We start from the raw sequence: 19,132 nt of genomic DNA, 5'->3' as shown, positions 1-19,132 counted from the left end.
GTTGCGTTTCACTTGATTGTAAAATATGTCGATCGAAAGGGGGTGTGACATACATATTTTGTCAATATTCAGTGTTTTATCGTTCATATAAAAATGTAAAATTCCATTACGTTTTTTAAGGCGGTCTGTCATAACGTTTTTAGCATTCAATCAGACATTATTGTGAGGTTTTGTATTAGTGTTCCTAAAAATAGATATACCGGCCCCCAGACATTTTTTTCTCTAAATGTGGCCCCCCCCGAGTCAAAATAATTGCCCAGGCCTGCACTATAATCTCAATTTACGAACCCCACTATTTGCAAACTTTTTGATTTACAAACTTTTAGATCGAGCCAAATATATCTCTGTGTGAGAACAATGTCTGTGTAGTAACGCTTCATTCATTCATTTATTTTGTGTCCCACCAACAGACAAAAACCAGGGGGCAACGTTTTTGGGGAGGCGCAGCCCTTCACAGTACACTATTAGTCACTTCTTAGAGCTTAAGCATGTGTGCCTTTTCTGTGTTTTTTCACCTTTTGACAAGTTTTGTTCATTTTGCTAACTCAATATGAGTCACAAAAAGACAACAGACTATCATGGAAAGAAGGAGTGAATCACTGTGGGGTTAAGAAAAAAAAGACTATTTGCGAGGAGTAAATCAATGGCGCTCACGAGTATGGAAGAATCGACAAAGCCGGCTTTGTACCACAGCAAGTTTTAATTGAGATGAGATCGGACTTTTCTGGAAAAAATGCCAAACCACTTATTTTACAGCAGGAGAGAAGAGCTACTCTCAGTCAGCGGGGCCTCTTTCACGCACGTTGCAAGCACGCATGTGGCATGCACGCACGGACCCTCCCCCAACCCCCTGCTCTCCCTCTGTATTTTCTCATCAGCTCCTCCTTTGCCAATAGTAATGTACGGTACATGGATTGTACTTTTTTAAAATGTTGATTATTGTAGAAACATGGCTGTTAAAGTTAAGGATTTTTGTTATTTCCGATCGTTTGTGAGGGCACCAAACGGTCATCTGTGTATGTGCACGTGTTTGGCAGAGCAGCGCATACAAGACGGTTCAGCTTGTTGTTTTGACTTGTTAAGAAATAAATAGTTGATCCATCACCTCCTTGTTATGATTGATACACAGTACTGTGTGGCACTTAATATTATGTTCAAAGTGTACAAACTTCACTAAAATATGGACTTTTGTCGAGGCTGAAACTCATTCACATTTAAATAGTTTATTAAGGAGAAATTTGCTTCACTATACGAACTTTGATTACAAAGTTGAGGTCTTGCACACAGCCAATCCAACAAAACACTAGCCACTCCCCGCACTCACGCTACCTCACCTCGCTCACCCACACACTCACCTCACATGCTGTCACATATTAAAGGGCCACACACACACATACGCTACTCTCATAACACATGCTAACCCATTTGAAGCATCACCACCGCATTCAAGCAGCCTCTCTTCGGCGAGTCAGGCAGGGCTAAAGCAATAACAAATGTTTTTATAGCAGCAGATATAAGTCCAAATTGCATTAAAAACTAGATTTTGACCCACTTCTATGGTGGAAGAACATTGAGCCCATATATCCTCTTACTGCCAAGTTAGCCAGGCAGGGGGGGAAAAAGAAATGTTAATCTGAGGCTGAGTTGACTTGAAACTGTTTAATGTTGCACGTTTTATATGTAGAAGAAAAGTTTTGTCATTTTATTTAATCTGAGCAACAACTTGAGGCAGTTTAATGTCTATTAACGTGGACCCCGACTTAAACAAGTTGAAAAACTTATTGGGGTGTTACCATTTAGTGGTCAATTGTACGGAATATGTACTGTACTGTGCAATCTACTAATAAAAGTCTCAATCAATCAATCAAAAAAAGCACTTTATATGTAGAAAGGTTTTGTTAAGAAACCATTCTGAGCCTTATCTTATTTAGTTTTTATTTTATATATGTTGACCACATTAACCCTGGCAATGGACCCTGTGTGTATATGTATGTTATGCCATTGTTTACAAATTTGGTAAATAAATAACCAAAAAATTTATATTTTGTTGTTTTCTTACTGTACCGAAAATGAACCGAACCGTGTACCGAACCGACATTTTTGTGTACCGTTACACCCCTAATGATCTAGTATATAAATTAGAATGAAACCTTTAGAAAACATGCCACAGGCCACAGATGTATGATGTATAACAGGCCTGTGCTGAAAACCAATAAGTCAATTAATCGAAAAAATTAAAATCAACTTGAAAACTTCGATAAATTGTCATGTTCGTGTGTGTGTTTCCTTCGTCTCTTCCAAACATGGTGCCAAAAGTTTCATTACTGCATTGCTCTCAGCACCTAGGGATGATGTTTGATAAGAAATTATCGAGTTCGAGCCTATTATCGAATCCTCTTATCGAACCAATTCCTTATCGATTCTCTTATCGAGTCCAGATAGGTTGTTGTATATGGAAAAAAACACAATATTTGGTTTAACAAAAGCTCACTTTTATTATATAAGAAAACAATTTAATCTAATAAATAAATAAATATTGACTGTTACCCCCCTAAAAAAATAAAATAAAATAAATAAATATTGACTGTTGTTACCCAAAGTATATTAAGTGGGATTTTTCAGAAAAACAAATACATACAGTAACACAAAAACAACCTGTCTCTGTGATCACTATAGGTGTATAAATAATAATATAGTGTTGAATAAAATCAGTCCCTTGGGCACAAAACTGGAAATAATACAGCTCTCCAAAAAGTGCAATTCTGCTGCTATTTGACATAACTGTTTGTTATGATGCTTTGACATTTTTGCACTTTATTTTATTTATTTATTGAAAAAAAATTATATGAAGAGAAAAGTTATTTGCAAATATGGTTACAATGCTAAAAAATGAAAAGTTAAAGCTAAAAAAAAAGAAATACACTTTATTGAGTTAACATTATTTCTTTATAGGGGGAAAGATGTTATGAGCGAGGGAATATTACAACAACTACACTACCCAGCATGCAACGGGAGTGACGAGCATACGCGGTAGCCCCGAAAAGTGTTGTTGCATATCGTCACCCGGCAGCTAAGACTGAGGTTAAGAGCACGCTGTGAAAGTAAACGTCAAGAACTCAGCCAACACGCCTCGTCTGCATTATTTATAATTAGACAGACAACACATTTACAGTGTGATTTTGTTTTGTTTACAAGGAAAGAAAAACAAAAGTTAAAAAAGGGAGATGTCATATATGTATGTGCTGCGGTTGCTTAAGGAACATTGCGACAGCTGCCGTAAAGGAGGTGCGTTGCTAGCCTGGTTGCTATGTTTCCGGTTGGTCGTAAATGTGTTTGTACCCTGCTCAAATCTCTCAGTAAAGTTATTCATTGGATTATACCTTTTGTTTTGAACTTTATTACACCTTGGAGCGCTTTTTCCCGTCCATTTTTTTCCTGCTTTCCCTCTCTGCGCCTAATGACTGAGCTACGTGACTCCATTTCTTGTGATGTCACACGGAGCATTTCTGGTCAGGACGGGATTCGTTCCGAGGGATTCGAATAAAGAACCAACTCTTTTTCTTTACTATAGTGGTCTCGGTAACGGGTACCGGTTCTCAAAAAGGGATTCGAGTCCGAGGACTCGGTTCTTTTCTTATCGAACAACCGGGAAAACCGGTTTCGAGTATCATCCCTATCAGCACCTGAGTGTGTTTGTTCAATAGCAAAATCACATGAACAAAGTAAACCTTCTTGTCAGTCAGGTGCAATCTTTGCTTCTGTGAGTGGAGGCAGGACTGCTTGCTTCTGACAGCAACAGGACCTCTCTAGTCGCTAGTTAAAAACACGGCAAGGTAACAACATTTAGAGGGAAAACTGATGATTGTAAAGTCAGTTGTCCTGTTGTGGGAATATTTTGACTTCATACCGAGCCAATCAACACGGACAAACGAGCCAATATGCCGAATTTACGATGCCCAAATGGGTAAAAATAAACTGTTTTTTATACTTTGTTCGTTTGGGGTTTTATTAGCTGAGGATTTGAGTATAGCTAAAGGTTTGTTTTACAGAAGATTGAAGATTATATTTTACTTTTCTTATATTTATTTCGTAAATACATTTCATTTGTAGGCTATTTCTATTGAATATGTTTTAATGTACATTAAACTTAACAATTTAAATAGTTACTTGGTTACTCGCGTTAAGTATTTCTTTCAATAAAACTAAAAAAACAACAACGCATGTTTTCCTTTGACTTAGTATAAACTTACTTTACGGGGAAAAATATTGCGACATATGCCGTGCATCGATATCCAGCCAAAATACACCAGGATATGAGTTTTGGTCCATATCGCCCAGCTCTATTCTCAGCTAATTGTTGTGCTTTAAGCTGCAAGCAAACATTTGAGTTACAGGCATTGCCGCCAATAGTCGGCATAGAAAACGTCAAAGGGAACCTCGTAAGCTTTGCCCAAAACATCTGGTCTTACTCACGAGCATTAGCTCACAGCTAAAATGGACATAACTTCATTTTCCCAAGCATGGGACGGAAGAAAGTGAGTGAATGGCAGTGCTAATCAAAAACACGACCAAGCGTGTCGCCAACTTGACAAAGTAATTTGAAGCAGAATAGTCTAACGCCAGCCAAGAATGTTGACATAACATCCAAACGGGGGACATTTGTCCATGAAAATATGGAAACGCTGCTGATGGTGTGTTTGATGGAGAAGCAGCTTGAAGGAGATAGTGTAGAAATCTGCTCTCCAAAGTAAATGCTGTACATTATTAACGTAATACAACTACTGCAGTTAGTAGCACATGTTATTATATATTTTTTATACAAAATCAAAACATTTGTTTTCCTTTTTAAAGGCATGTTCCATGTTAAAATTCAGCTGTTTTGCGGCTGTCAAGCAACGATTAAATTGATTTCAATGGGAGATGTTGACTTGAGGTTCAAGAGTTAAGAGTTAAGAGCTCTGTCACAGAACCAATTAAGATACTACTGTATCAGGATTTCCACATAAGTACGTCCGTCAATCTGTGACTTCACAAATAGCTCGCTGTCAAAAAAAAGACTGCAAAACACAGGGCAACCAATGCTTCACATGAACCTTAGGATTTGACACTCCGGCATTGTTTAACATGAGTATCCGACATTGTAACACAATTTCAGACAGTCAGAAAAGAGAAACATTGCCATAAGTCTCCTGTAAGGATTAGGTAAATATTTATAGTATTTACAACATGTACAAATTGTACAGAGAACAAAATTGCAACATCTTACCGCATCAGACAACTCCAATGTGTGTTTCTTGGATTTCTTTATCGGGGTAAATATTTGTTCATATTCCTCAGTGGACTCCAGGAGCCTTTTTGTTGGTTTACGGAGGCGTTTGTTCTCCGAATTTCCTGTGTAAACACAAAAAGTTTGGTATTTTTTAAGCAATCTCCTGTGTGTAGCAGCAGTTTGCATCTTACCGGTTGCAGTGCTCGACTCAGAGAAAGAGTTGTTCTCTAGCTGCCTCTCAGGTTCCACGAGAACATCTGGAGATGTTTTTAAAGTGTCCAATCCGTTCATCTCAAAATTTACGCCGGCAACGTTCTCCTCGACCAGCTGCCAGCGTTTCTTTGGGGCCAAGGGGGATTCTGTGATCTTGTCGAGGTAGTTGGCATTGGGATCATCCGCAATAGGGTGATCAGATCCAGCTAAATCAGCGTGGCCACTGACAAACTCCCTGCCGAAAGCCAAATCGGCCATGTTACAGGGAAGACCAGGTCGTTGAGGCTTCAGTTTGGCAGGAAGTCTCTGTTTTCTCCGTTGTTTGTCCGTGTTCCCAATATGTAATGCAAAATCTTCGCAATGATAAGTGTCTGCTGACATGATAGATTTTGTCTTGGACTTAGTTTTTACCTTCGAAAATTCTCCTAATTGTCCAAACTCAGTTTTGATGCCTTGGCTCACGGAAGACCCCCGCAGTGGATCGGCCCATGTAGGAGAAGGAATAACCAGCGGTTCCTCCTTGATGAGGAACGGGGATGGTGGGACAAGCAGAGGCTTACCTTCTTTCTGTCTGGTGTCATGCATGTCTTTGAGGAGCATGAGGAAGGTACTGAACTTGTAATTAGAATTGGGATGAAATGAGTTCCCCTGGGAGTCTGTGTTCTCTTCAACAAGTGACTTAAAGGTGATTTCCTTCATATCCTGGATAGCGTCAATGGGACACAATGCAGAGGACGACAATGACGGGTCCGAGCTAACATTCTCGGTCTTAATTTGAACCGGTTGTGTAAAGGAGACACGCTGGCCTAAATTTGAGCTGATTGTGATTTTTTTCTTGTCTGGTTTCCTCGCCCGCCTCTTTGGAGAGATGCGATTTACAGCGAAAGATCTATCAGAGATTGAATCCCAACAGGGAGACTTTTGAGTTTTTAACCGAGCTGCATCACTTGTGGTTTCAGTACGACAGTCAGAGTGGGATAAGGCCAGGGCATCTTGGAGATCATCCTCTTCCCTTGCTTCAATGGCTCTCATGAGGCGACCACTGGCATGAAGGCTTGTTCTAGACCCATGTGCTGTTTCTTCTCCGTCCATTGCCTGATTTCTACAGTCCAAAGGGACACCCCTAATAACACTGGCAGAATGATGACTTTGTGTGACCGTTGTTTTTACTTGACTGTAAGGTCCGTCTAGTTCCTGCAATGGGGAAACTGCACTACGTTTTGGACAATGTAACACGGGAACTGATTCCAGATCTGTATAGGGCGAGTTCTGTGGTTCTTGTTTCGGTGTGTGGATTGTTGTATAAAGGTCCATTGTGTCTTTGTTGGCTAAAGACTCCTGTGACCCAGTGATAATATGGCCAAATATGTCGGACAGACATTTCTTTTTCTTTTTGCAGGTTTTTTTATCCGACGGCGTGTCTGCTGAGTTTTTGATTACTTGTTGCTCATTTCTCCCGGGGGGCGGCAGCAGAGTTGCGTCCACACTGAAAGAAGGGGGCTCCTGCTGTGTGTCAGGATGGAGCGGGCGGAGTGCAAACTCCTCTCCATTGAGAGACATTGCAGGCAAACGATTGGCATTAAATTGTTGAACGGAGCAGATACGCTCAGCTTCTGCCACACTGACATTCCATGCAGACCGCAAACTTTTGGGTATCTGCAAAGGGCAGAAAAGACAAAACCATGCATATTAGGGTGATAGGAGATTGTAGATTGCCCATAGGTGTGAATGTGAGTGTGAATGGTTGTTTGTCTACATGTGCCCTGTGACTGACTGGCGAGGCAACCAGTCCAGGGTGCAGCTCGCCTTGCATAAAGTCAACTAGGATTAGGGACGGGAATCGAAAAACGGTTCTTGTTTAGAGCTAGTTCCCAGTGTATCAATTCCTTGGAATCGCTTGCCAATTATTCAAACGATTCCTTGTGAAATTCAATAATTTGGTGCATTTGCAAACAGCTAAAATTATGTACAAAGCAAACTAACCTGCTACCCAAGAATGTACAACAATTCTTCTCAACAAAAGAGGAGAAATATAACCTTAGAGGAAAATCTAATTTAAAACATTTGTATGCTCGTACAACACTTAAAACCCTTAGCATATCCATATGTGGAATTAAATTATGGAATGGATTAACCAAAGAAATCAACCAAAGCACCAATATGATTCAGTTTAAGAGACTGTTCAAACTACAAGTGTTCACAAAGTACACAGAACAATAATTATGATGAACATCATGAACCCTTTTTTATTGAGACAAAGGTTATTTATGTATTTAATCTCTGTTTTCTTACTATCGTATATTATTTATTTATTGTTCACTGTTCTGTTACAGAGAACAAGGAAATTGGATAAAATTGCTATGGTATGAAAAGGGGTAGGATTAAATAAGCTCTGCTTCTTCCTACTCCTTGTCGGGCGTGCTGTAATGAAACAACTGGAAATATGTGATGTATTACATAAATAAATAAACTGAAACTGAACGATGCCAAAGATTGGAATGACGTTATTCCGTAACGTACGTAGTGACATCAGATAGCAAAACGGCAGCGCACGGGCGGAACAAACACTCTAAATTTAATTTTACAAGAAAAGATTGCAACAGCGTTACTTGTTTTGATTGCAATATTTGTATTTCATCAAGTGCAGGACATTTAAGCAATATGCTGAAACATTTGAACGCAGAGCATGTAATAACTATAAATGAAAGTCGCGTTTTTGAACCGCACAATCTCATCTAAGCAACAATAACGCAAGCACGTCATCTGCCGTAAATACAACAGGTACTAATGTTAGTGCTATTATTTACATAATTGAAATGAATGCTTTTGTCATTTAAATGAGCAAGACGAGAAACTGTTTCTGACTTGCTCCGAGGCGGGCATTGAGTCTCCACCGTGGCAAGGAAGAGTACACGCAACACAGACAAGCTGTAAATACGTTTGTGGTCAAAAGCCACAGTGCTCCTGATTTTCAAGAAATGAATGTTTAAATGTAGTCGGAGAAAAGTTGCACGTTTTTCTGCGACCACATTTTCACTCAGTCATTTCCATTATACAGATGAAACTCACAATAATAGAAAATCGTGTAATAGTCCATTCATGTCAGCAAATCAACTTCAAATGTAAAAACTAATATGTGATTATAACTCATTACAATGAGCAATCATCAAAATTATATCAAAAGAAGGCTTGAAATATCTTGAGTTGCATGTTATGTATATGATATTTTCACCCTGTAAATCTAAAAAAAACATTCTAATATTTTGAGTTACACCAGTATATTTTCTAGGAGATTAGAAAAGATTCTTAAAAGTTTAAAAAATGTTACTAAATGTTACATTCTTGCGTAATTTCAACATTTATTTTGTTAAATTCTACAGAAGAATATTTATTTCTTACATTCACTTTCAAAAATATTTTTTCCTATGCTATATGTGCATCTTAAAAGGGAACTGCACTTTTTTGGAGTTTTGCCTATTCACAATCATTATGAGAGACAAGAAGACAAAAGTTTAAGTTTTTTTTGTTTTGCTTTTTAACATAAAATTTGTCTCGTTCTAGGTGGCTAGCAATGCAGCTAACGGGAGCAATACATTCTACCCCTAAATCACTGTAAAAATGCATTAAAAAAACGTCAACGTTACTTCATTCACATCCCGTACCTGTATAATAACGAAGCTGTAGTAACATTGTTATTGTATGAGCGAACACTGAGGAACTTTTTCTATCGTAGTAACATGGCGTGCTTCGGTATTAGCCATAAAAGCTAACTACGGAAAGAGATAATTTAGCTTCTACAACCACACAAAACGCGTTTGAGTTTGTAATGCACAACACTGCAATACGACACCAATTTGTACTGACTGAAAAACATGAACAATCATATTACAGTATCTGTAAAGTATTAGCCCACATTTCATATTTTGTTTATACACAACTGAGCTAACCAGACAACGCATGTACTGTAGTTGTACTAACATGCATGCCGTGCTGCGTGTAGGATCAATATTAAAGTGACACACTCAATGTACAGTTGTTCATCTAATCCAGCTGGCCGGGAGGTTTCCTGTTGATTTTGGATAAGCAATCCATTTATGTCAAAATAGCTTGGCTCCAAGTTCCACATTTATACCGTCAAAATTACTTTTAACCCCCCTCTCCCGGTTTCAGTCTGCTCCAACGTCTCACCCTTCCTTTGTACTGGCTTCTAAAGGTAGCAGTATATTTAGCTTCAAAAGTATAAGGTTGTAAATCCTCATTTGTCCAAAAATAGTTGTCTTTGTTGTCTGTTACCAAGTCTGCCATGATTAGAAAACACACTTTTGTTTGATTCCGGAAGTAGGAACATACATGTTGCTTGAAGTCAGATGTGCGCTGCTATGGAAACAGAAATCAATGCGTGGAATTAATCAGTCCCGGTAATTATTAAAATGATCAAAATACGGTAAATATTGAACATGTTACATATTGTTATGACCGTGTCTGTTACTACATTATATATAGACTTGCACTGTGGTTATAAAACGTTGCTGGAGGGTTTTGAAATTGTTGTAGAGGGCTTTGAAGGCTACAACGGTGACTATTTCAAGCGTTTCATCTTTAAAACCTTTAAAAACAAAAAAAAATTGTGTTCTTTTCTCTCCTAATGATTGTAAACGATAGGCAAAATTCCCAAAAAAGTGCAGTTTCCCTTTAAAATCTCACTGTTACTGATGCTAATCCACCTTTTTGTTCACTTTTTCCCCCAAATAATCGATAAAGAACCACTAAGGAACCAAATTTTAAGCAGAATCGAAAGTGGAATTGGAACCGGAAAACTCCTATCAATTCCCATCTCTAGCCAGGATGGGATCAAGCTCACCGGTGCCCCAAATGAGGACAAGCAGTATAAAAAATTAATGTGTATTGTTACCGTGTACTTGTAGTCTTTCTCCTTCTGCTTGCCTCTCCGCCGAAGCACGGGCAGGTCGTCAAACTCATAGAGTCCATGGAAAGGAAAAATTGCGTTCCCAGGGACCCAGGCAGACTCCACAATCTCTCCAATGGTCTCCAGAAAATACATGCGACAGGGACGAGGACTGGGAACTGGGGCAAAAACAAAATATTGATTTAAATACGGTCAACCTGCTTCCCATTAAAGATATATCTGTTTACGGTCTTCTTTTAATTGATTTTATTATAACAAAAATAATATAAAATGAAGTCTCCATGAAGAGACTTTTAAACAAAATTGCAGTACTAAAAACATAAATCACCCAGAAGACAACAAAAAACAAGGAATGAGTTTGAAAAGAAACATAAGATTATGATGTCCTGCCCTATCACTCGGATTACCTTATTCCAAAACCAAAATATATATTGTACGTCATGCTTAAAATACAATTGCCAGACTGATTATAACATACACCAACACAACACACAAGAACTCAAAAATATACAAAAGACTGTATAGCTAAAACACACACAATACTGCAGGTGGGATGAGATTTCACCAGATTTAAAATGTGACAGTTGTTTAGAGACAAAGCTGTCTCGTGAGATCAGAAGTTTTTTTTAAAAAGGTAAAAAGCATATACGACTGGACACGCAAAAAGGATTGGAACCACACATTTAGGGCCTGATCTAGTAAGATCCATGTGCTAAACAGCGTGCGCAAACTAGTTGTTTACAGCCTGCTGAAGTACTGCATAACAGTGTGGTACGCCAGCTGCACTGAAGCAGACAAAAAGGCGATTCAGAGGGTCATAAAGCCTGCACAAAAAATCAGCGGCTGCCCCCTCCCCTCCCTGAAGGATTTACACAACTCCCGTTGCCTCAACAGAGCAAAAAACATCACCAAGGACAGCACACACCCTGGCTTCCACCTGTTCGACCTGCTACCATCGGGCAGGCACTACAGGTAAATCAGAGCCAGAACAAACAGGCTCAGAGACAGCTTCTTTCCCAGAGTTGTCACCATCTTTAACTCTAACTTATAATAAATAATTCACCCCTATACAATATCCTACCCTAACACCCTACTGTGCAATATTACCCTTCGAGTGCAATACACCATACATCATACTCTTGTCTTGTTCTGTATATTGTACAGTATTTTGTATATTGTTTTGTATATTGTAGAGGATTGCTTATTATTTTTATTGGATAGTAGTCTATTTATTTAAATTATTAGTTTGATCTTTATTACTTCTCGTGTAATTTATTTTTATCCCATATTTGTTCCCACTACCGCACCTTAAATCGGAGTCCTTAATCTCATTATATGCAAATATAATGACAATAAAGTCCATTCTATTCTATTCTATGTTTGACATGTTGCGTGTGATCTACAAAGACTGTGTGTACAATTGATAACAATTGCAGAATCGGTGCAGCCTTATTTAATTGAGGTTTTTATGTGTACTCCGTGGCTTTCACCATTGAGACACTTATATAATGCACATTTATGTTCATGTTCTCATGCTCCTATCTGTGGCGTTTTGCTATGTTTTGAAACATGCAGCAGGCATGCACCACTCTTCCTGGGTTTTTTAGAGGCAGTCCTGCAGTGCATCTACAACAGAACCCGCTCTAGAGCGCTGAAGGGGTGCTTCGAGAGATGCTGGTACCAACTGGGAACAAGCACCTGAATGTCCCAGATGCAAGAAAATGGATATTGCAATAAGTTTTTGTTTTTTTCATATAGAAAATATGTTAATGACAAAAAGTAATGTCATGAAAAAAATGCCAGCAGACCCCAAACACACTAACTGAATTTGTTTTAATCAGTCCCTTAAGTCATCCAGCAGCTATTCAACTATAAAATGATAAGGCTAAATAGACGATATGTCTTATATTGTCTTTTTTTGACAGTCCATATGTGTTGACTAGCATTCGTAGGACGGAGCTGGAACCGCTATTCCCTCCTTTCTCACAGCTATTTCTGCACAATTGCCAGTTTGCATGCACATTTCAGACATGCTAAATATAGACACAAAACATGTCCCGCGATACATTTCGAGTCTTGATAAATCACAGTGTGTGTGAAAAATAATAAGATTAGAATTTTCTCCTCCCAGTATTGTGACCGTTCTGGTGATCAGCATATATTCAGCATATTCATGAACACAGACTTGCTACCTATTTGGATCACTTAAGAGAGACAATACTCCGCGCACGAGCTCAGTAGATCAGCTTCAGAATCAGGTTTATTTGGCCAAGTACACTTGCATATACAAGGAATTAGTCTTCGGCAGTTTTTAGCTCTCTAAACATACAACAAATAGACAAGTATACATTCGCGGGGCAAGCAAGTACTCTAGGAGCATACTTTACAGCAAGACATATACTAGTCACCTATCAACATTATATACAAGTAAGACTATGCAATATTTAGTGCAAAGTACAAATATGTGCATAAGAGATATATTGTGTGCTATATCTTGTGTGCTATCAAGTTTGCACATGTTTTAATACATGCAAACCTTTCGTAGATCAGTCACTGAGTGTTTTGCATACAGATAAAACAGAGCTAGCAAATAAAGCTAGCGAATAGAAGACGTAGCAGGCTAAACTGTTGATTGTGGATACAACAGACAAGCACTCCGGACACACCGAATTGCTTCCGTCAGCAACAAGATGCCACTACAGCAGCCCAGAGATAAGACAAAACAGACAAATCACTGACGCACTTGACAGCTGTGATATCGACTCTCTTTTAAAAAGCTATTGAATTATTTTACTTTGTGTTAACATTCATCATTTTTCATGTGTCTTAATTTATGGAATACGTTCCACAGTTAAAAGCTCATGCATGCAAAAACTTCAAAGTGCACCTGCATTGTTTTTTTTGACACAGCCCAATTAAAACAATGTTACCTTGTCCAATCAAAAACCATGGCGAGGTGGATTACCTAAAATGCAGGGGCGCTTTAAGGTTTTTTTTTTAAAACCATGATTTCCCCTTCCACCCACCCGCACACAGTACATGCAGGTCGGAGGCCCTTGGAATTGTCACAACCTCACATGGCGCCCCTGCTTTGAATTAATGTTAAAATCTTATCTCGTCCTTGGGAACACAATATTTTGTACTGTCCCGTCTTGACAAAACAACAAGAATGTTTAAATGAAAGCTTACTTTTCATCTTGGTGTGGAGGCCCAGTTGAGGGTCGCAGAGAACTCGGCATGGCCACCAGGGCCGTCTGTTGAACTTAGCCCATACCACATCGCCTTCCACATGTTGCACCGATGGAGCAAGTCTTTTCTTTGGGCTGTTGGACTGAGCAAGAGAAAGACACAATTAACATTTAACACATTTCAAGATGTCTTAACTGACCAGAGAAAAGCATTTTGTTTATTGAAGATGTATACTGTATCGGGCAGGGGTCTCCAACTACCATCACTGTTAGGGCTTCTTTGACAAAAAGAAAAAAAGAGGTAAGTTATTTTTTATTTTTGTGAATGGCAACATTTAAATTGTATGATATAGTGTGTTAGTTTGTTAACAAATAGTGGCATAATGCCTGAATACAACAGTTGTATACCGTAGTTTACCCTTTGGTGAGCTACTCAAAATCAGGTGGTGCTCTACAGGTCACAGGTAAGACCCCTGCAATAGGGCTTTTTGCATTTACTTTGACTTTACGGTATACCCTTTCATGTGGAGTTATGTTTAAATAATTCATATCGTCCAAATTCTGAGTTTAGGTGATTTTTTTGTGTGTTGAATGGCTACCTTTAACTGGAAAAGATGTACCGTCTGCAGACGTGTGAGCTGTAAGTTTGATCAATTTAGTCTTCTTTCAGCAAAGAGGCTAACCTACCATGATGTTGCTTTTTAAAAAGTGGCTGTAATGTTAGCACTGTCCCTCACATAGCTATCTTAGTGTTGCTACAGTTTGTGACCTTTTATCTCACCCCCTTAATGTTACGTTGATGTATGTGATATAAGGCATCTATTAAGAGTAGAGTTACAGTGTATGTGTAAAAAGTGGAGAAAAGTGCTTCACTATGTCAGACACACGTGTAAACAAACAGCTCATTAGCATAAGAGCTACACACACTAAAAACAACATGTTCCCAGACGGACTAACAAGCAATTTAAGCTGTCTGAATACCAGCATCAAGGCCAGAATTTGGACAACCTACTTCAATTGCGCTTTTGTGGGACGTCTGAAACTTATTTAAGACAAAGTACAGTAGTACCTCCTCAACTCAGGGATACAAATAGTCGCTCTGATGCTTTAAGTTGCGAGCTCCTTGCCCGCCCTCGATTGAAGTAGTATTTGTCCACAGTTAGAGATCGACACAATCCGCGAAGGAAAAGAAGCAGGCGACATGTCCAGGAACCTCACTCTGCATCACACAAGCCGCAGCCAGCGTTCGTGGCATGCAGACAAAAGCATCCAGACAACAAACATTTCTCTATTAAAACACGGAAAAATTGCCAATGCTGTTTGACGTGTTTCAGTTTGTCATGTCTCCCAACTCAACTGGACAGTCACGCATTACCTTTTGTACGCAGACATACAGTACATATTACTTGCGGTCACCTCTCGACGATTTCCTGGTTGGTATTGTTACACTTACAAAAGTCTGCTCCCCAAGGTAAACGTTCAACGGAATTATTACATTATTTCCTAACACAACTGTAGTTCTTTGTAGTACATGCTATATTAATGATTTCCAATCAGTATTTCTTATTTAAAAGTTTGTTCTTCATTTTAAATGACATGTTACATGTTAAAATTGTGGCATTTTGGAAGGGCCAAGCACACAGATTAAATCGATTTCAATTCATTTCAATAGGAGGGGCTGGTTTGAGATACAAGTGTTTTGAGTTTAGAGCTCTGTCGTGGAACAAATTGAGCTTGTAAGTTGAGGTACCACAGTTGTTGAATAAAAGCATAATAATATTGGATGTTTGAAGGAGTCTTATGATGCTAAACCAACTTTTCTTAGCTCTTGGCACCCGTTTATGAATTTGAGATCCCCATAACTCACGAAAATTTGAATCCAAACCGCGGAGGCCTTTCGGAAATATTAAAACACTTTTGCCTTAGTTACGTTAGCGAATACCTCCATATATGGTAGAGGTTTAGCCGTAGAGCTTTGTGCAAGTCTGACATTTTTATTCAGTTGTAGTCAGTAAGTTTGCTATTTTACTCCAACCTCTTGTTTTGAGGCAGACTTTCTCATACATGCATGCTAAAATCCTCTGCTGTTGCCATTTCTAATGAAAAGTAGGGCAAAGTTCTAACTCATATCTGTTAGAAAACTCGATATGGAAGCGCTAAAAACTACAACATGGCGGACGGGGTAGAGACACAGTCCAGGGTGGATTGGCCTTGAGGAGGGCTTGGGCACGTAAATAAGATCGCCCTGACAAGACAGTCAGAAAGCGGCTTAAAGATGATCTATAGAACAAAATGTATGCAAAACTTTAACCAAAGCACCACCATTACATGTTATGTGGACCTCGAGGAAATGTTTTAGATCATAATCATAACCATAACATGGCACCTTTAAAGGCCTACTGAAAGCCACTACTACCGACCACGCAGTCTGATAGTTTATATATCAATGATGAAATCTTAACATTGCAACACATGCCAATACGGCCGGGTTAGATTAGTAAAGTGCAATTTTAAATTTCCCGCGAAATATCCTGCTGAAAACGTCTCGGTATGATGACGTCTGCGCGTGACGTCACGGATTGTAGCAGACATTTTGGGACACCATTGTGGCCAGCTATTAAGTCGTCTCTTTTCATCGCAAAATTCCACAGTATTCTGGACATCTGTGCTGGTGAATCTTTTGCAATTTGTTTAATGAACCATGGAGACAGCAAAGAAGAAAGCTGTAGGTGGGAAGCGGTGTATTAGCGGCCGGCTGCAGCAACACAAACACGTAGCCGGTGTTTCATTGTTTACATTCCCGAAGGATGACAGTTAAGCTTTACCATTGGCCTGTGGAGAACTGGGACAACAGACTCTTACTAGGAGGACTTTGAGTTGGATACGCAGACGCGGTACCGTGAGGACGCAACCAGAATGTTGCCATAAGCGTTTTGTTTAATTTGTACGTGTAACGCAGTACGCAGCTTCGGCTAACAAACATTTGATTGCTTGCCCGTACGTGCGTGCCGCTATGTTCATGTCATGTACGTAACTTTGGGGAAATATATGTGCTGTATGAACTTTGCGGAGGTGAACGGTACTTTGGCTGTGGGATTGAGTGTGTTGTGCGGGTGTTTGATTTGTATTGGCGGGTTGTATGGACGGGAAGGGGGAGGTGTTCGTTATGCGGGATTAATTTGTGGCATAGTAAATATAAGCCTGGTTGTGTTGTGGCTAATAGAGTATATATATACGTCTTGTGTTTATTTACTGTTTTAGTCATTACCAGCTGAATATCAGGTCCCACCCGCCTCTCACAGCATCTTCCCTATCTGAATCGCTTCCAATGCCCTCTAGTCCTTCACTCTCACTTTCCTCATCCACGAATCTTTCATTCTCGCTAAAATTAATGGGGTAATCGTCGCTTTCTCGGTCCGAATCGCTCTCGCTGCTGGTGGCCATGATTGTAAACAATGTGCAGATGTGAGGAGCTCCACAACCTGTGACGTCACGCTACTTCCGGTACAGGCAAGGCTTTTTTATCAGCGACCAAAAGTTGCGAACTTTATCGTCGATGTTCTCTACTAAATCCTTTCAGCAAAAATATGGCAATATCGCGAAATGATCAAGTATGACACATAGAATGCACCTGCTATCCCCGTGTAAATAAGAAAATCTCATTTCAGTAGGCCTTAAAGTAGTACAGCTCAGATTTAAGTACATAAGCAAATTGGTCTGAGACCCTAGACATTAAGAAAAAATAGCAAAGTATTTGTGTGTTTGCGTGGAGTTCTGTTTTTAGAAACTTGCTAAAATGACCAACTGAGCACGGACGAGGAACGCAGCATACCTAAAGGCCTCAAAAGGTAACTGGAATTATTGTTACTATAATTCCTGAATTGTTCAAAAAAAATCAGCAATGTTTGCAACTCACATTGGAGTTGGTGCCAGCTGGTGAAACAATCCCTGGATCAGGAGACACAAGCTCTCCATCACTTTCTGATCCCTCGTCCATGCTCCACCCGTCTCTCATGGTGATGTCTGGAAGTGCGCTGGGGCTCAGAGTGGGGTTGAGCTCAGATATAGTTTTGGACATGAGATTAAAAACGGTAGGTTTGTAAGTCCTTTTGTCCGAGCTCGAACCGCTCTGCGTTCTTGAGCTGGCAACAGTCTGGTCCCATGTCCGGTGAAAGGGTATGAAGTTCTCGCTCGGTTTGTGCACCCCCTGCTCATGCTGCTGCTTAACGTCGCCGCTGTCAAACAGCATAGAGCCAAAATGCAGGTAGCCGTTGGTGGTGGGAGAACATCGCTTTCGGACGTCCGGATTGTGAGTGGGGAAGCCGATTCTGTGGACATGTGGCAGAGATTCGAACGAGTCCGTGTCACCGTTGCATGGCGAGGTAGGCAGAAGGACCGACGGCGGCTCAAACTCGTCGTCGTCATTGTCACTGATTGGGCTCGAAGAGTGCAATATGTTCCGACCATGGAAGTCCGCCTTCCTGACCCTCGCGTTAAAGTCATGCAGCCTCTTCAGCGGGCTGTAACAGTTGGGGCGCTCCGACTGCACTCCCGAGGGCTGCTCCGACCCGAGCCTGGCCTTGCCGCATTGACTCCTGTAGGAACTGCCCATGAGGCCATTGTGCGGCCTCGGCTCCGGCTGGCCGGGGGAGCCGAACGCCGAGCGAAAAGCCGGTCTGTAAGACTGACTCATGTTGTCATGGCTCGGCCCTGTCAGGAAGGAAACATGCGGTTTTAGTTGCCAAAAGTGTAGACGGATGGTAGCTTGGCAGTACACACAAGAGCAAAGCCAAGCAGATGTTGTGTATGACACCTTCCATTCATAAAAACAGAGACAATAGAGAGAAAGAAGCTGTTGTGGGGCAATGGAGGAGGCTGTGTAAAGAGGTGGTGACACCGAGCAAACACACACACACACACACACACAAGCAAGAAGGAGGAAGCCAGACTCTGATCGAAGGGTAAAAAAAAACCTCACCTTGTGGTGATCGGTCACCGGGAAACCAATTGGTGATTGTGTAGCACAAAGCAAGTGTTTGTGCGCAGCTGTGCACAATCCCAGCAGCCGTCCCGAGTAGGCCGAGGCAAGGCGCTCATTCTCTGCACCACCGGCCCTTTCCTCAAAAGTGCCACTCTAGGAAGACAAAAAGTAGCACTTCTGATAACATACAACAACAATCAAAAATTTAAAAAAAAAGGGCTCCGTGCGTGACGTCAGCGAGCCATCGGCGGTCCCCCCCTGTGGCACTGCTAGCTTATTGACTACATGATCCCCGCCTGCTGTCGAGGTGCTGGCCTCCGGTTTGTGTTGAAACAAGCCCGGAGAGCGACCGAGTGTGTGGGTGAGCTGCAAGCCAATCGGCACCGCCACCCAACCCCCCCATACACACACAGTCTGCACAGGGCCGTGACACCCAAGCCTGGTGCGCGCACACACATTGAAGGCGCGCACACGCACGCACACACACACACACACACACACACACACAATTGAAGGCTAACTCGGGCACGCGCACCCAGGTAACTCATTATGAC

General features: G+C 40.6%; 2 protein-coding genes across 3 annotated transcripts in view; one reads left to right on the top strand and one right to left on the bottom strand.

The window, feature by feature from the left end:
* The window catches only part of nsd1a (nuclear receptor binding SET domain protein 1a), a 49,762-nt gene that overhangs the window by 30,141 nt on the left and 489 nt on the right, over positions 1-19,132 (bottom strand). For both annotated transcript variants that reach the window (XM_062045880.1, XM_062045879.1), the window contains exons 2-7: positions 18,576-18,731; positions 17,514-18,307; positions 13,599-13,740; positions 10,395-10,567; positions 5,461-7,138; positions 5,267-5,391 (exon numbers count right to left, since the gene is read on the bottom strand). In XM_062045880.1, the coding sequence (XP_061901864.1) occupies positions 5,267-5,391; positions 5,461-7,138; positions 10,395-10,567; positions 13,599-13,740; positions 17,514-18,290 (2,895 nt within the window). In that variant the 5' untranslated portion in view covers positions 18,291-18,307; positions 18,576-18,731. The remainder of the gene's footprint in view (positions 1-5,266; positions 5,392-5,460; positions 7,139-10,394; positions 10,568-13,598; positions 13,741-17,513; positions 18,308-18,575; positions 18,732-19,132) is intronic.
* LOC133649096 (serine/threonine-protein phosphatase 2A catalytic subunit beta isoform-like) overlaps positions 19,047-19,132 on the top strand; it is a 35,278-nt gene continuing 35,192 nt past the window's right edge. The window contains exon 1 of the mRNA XM_062045883.1: positions 19,047-19,117. The gene's annotated coding sequence lies outside the window, so the exon portion shown is untranslated. The remainder of the gene's footprint in view (positions 19,118-19,132) is intronic.

The sequence above is a fragment of the Entelurus aequoreus genome, linkage group LG04, assembly GCF_033978785.1.
Source record: "Entelurus aequoreus isolate RoL-2023_Sb linkage group LG04, RoL_Eaeq_v1.1, whole genome shotgun sequence".
NCBI lineage: Eukaryota > Metazoa > Chordata > Actinopteri > Syngnathiformes > Syngnathidae > Entelurus > Entelurus aequoreus.
This window is presented reverse-complemented; position numbering and strand designations above follow the sequence as displayed.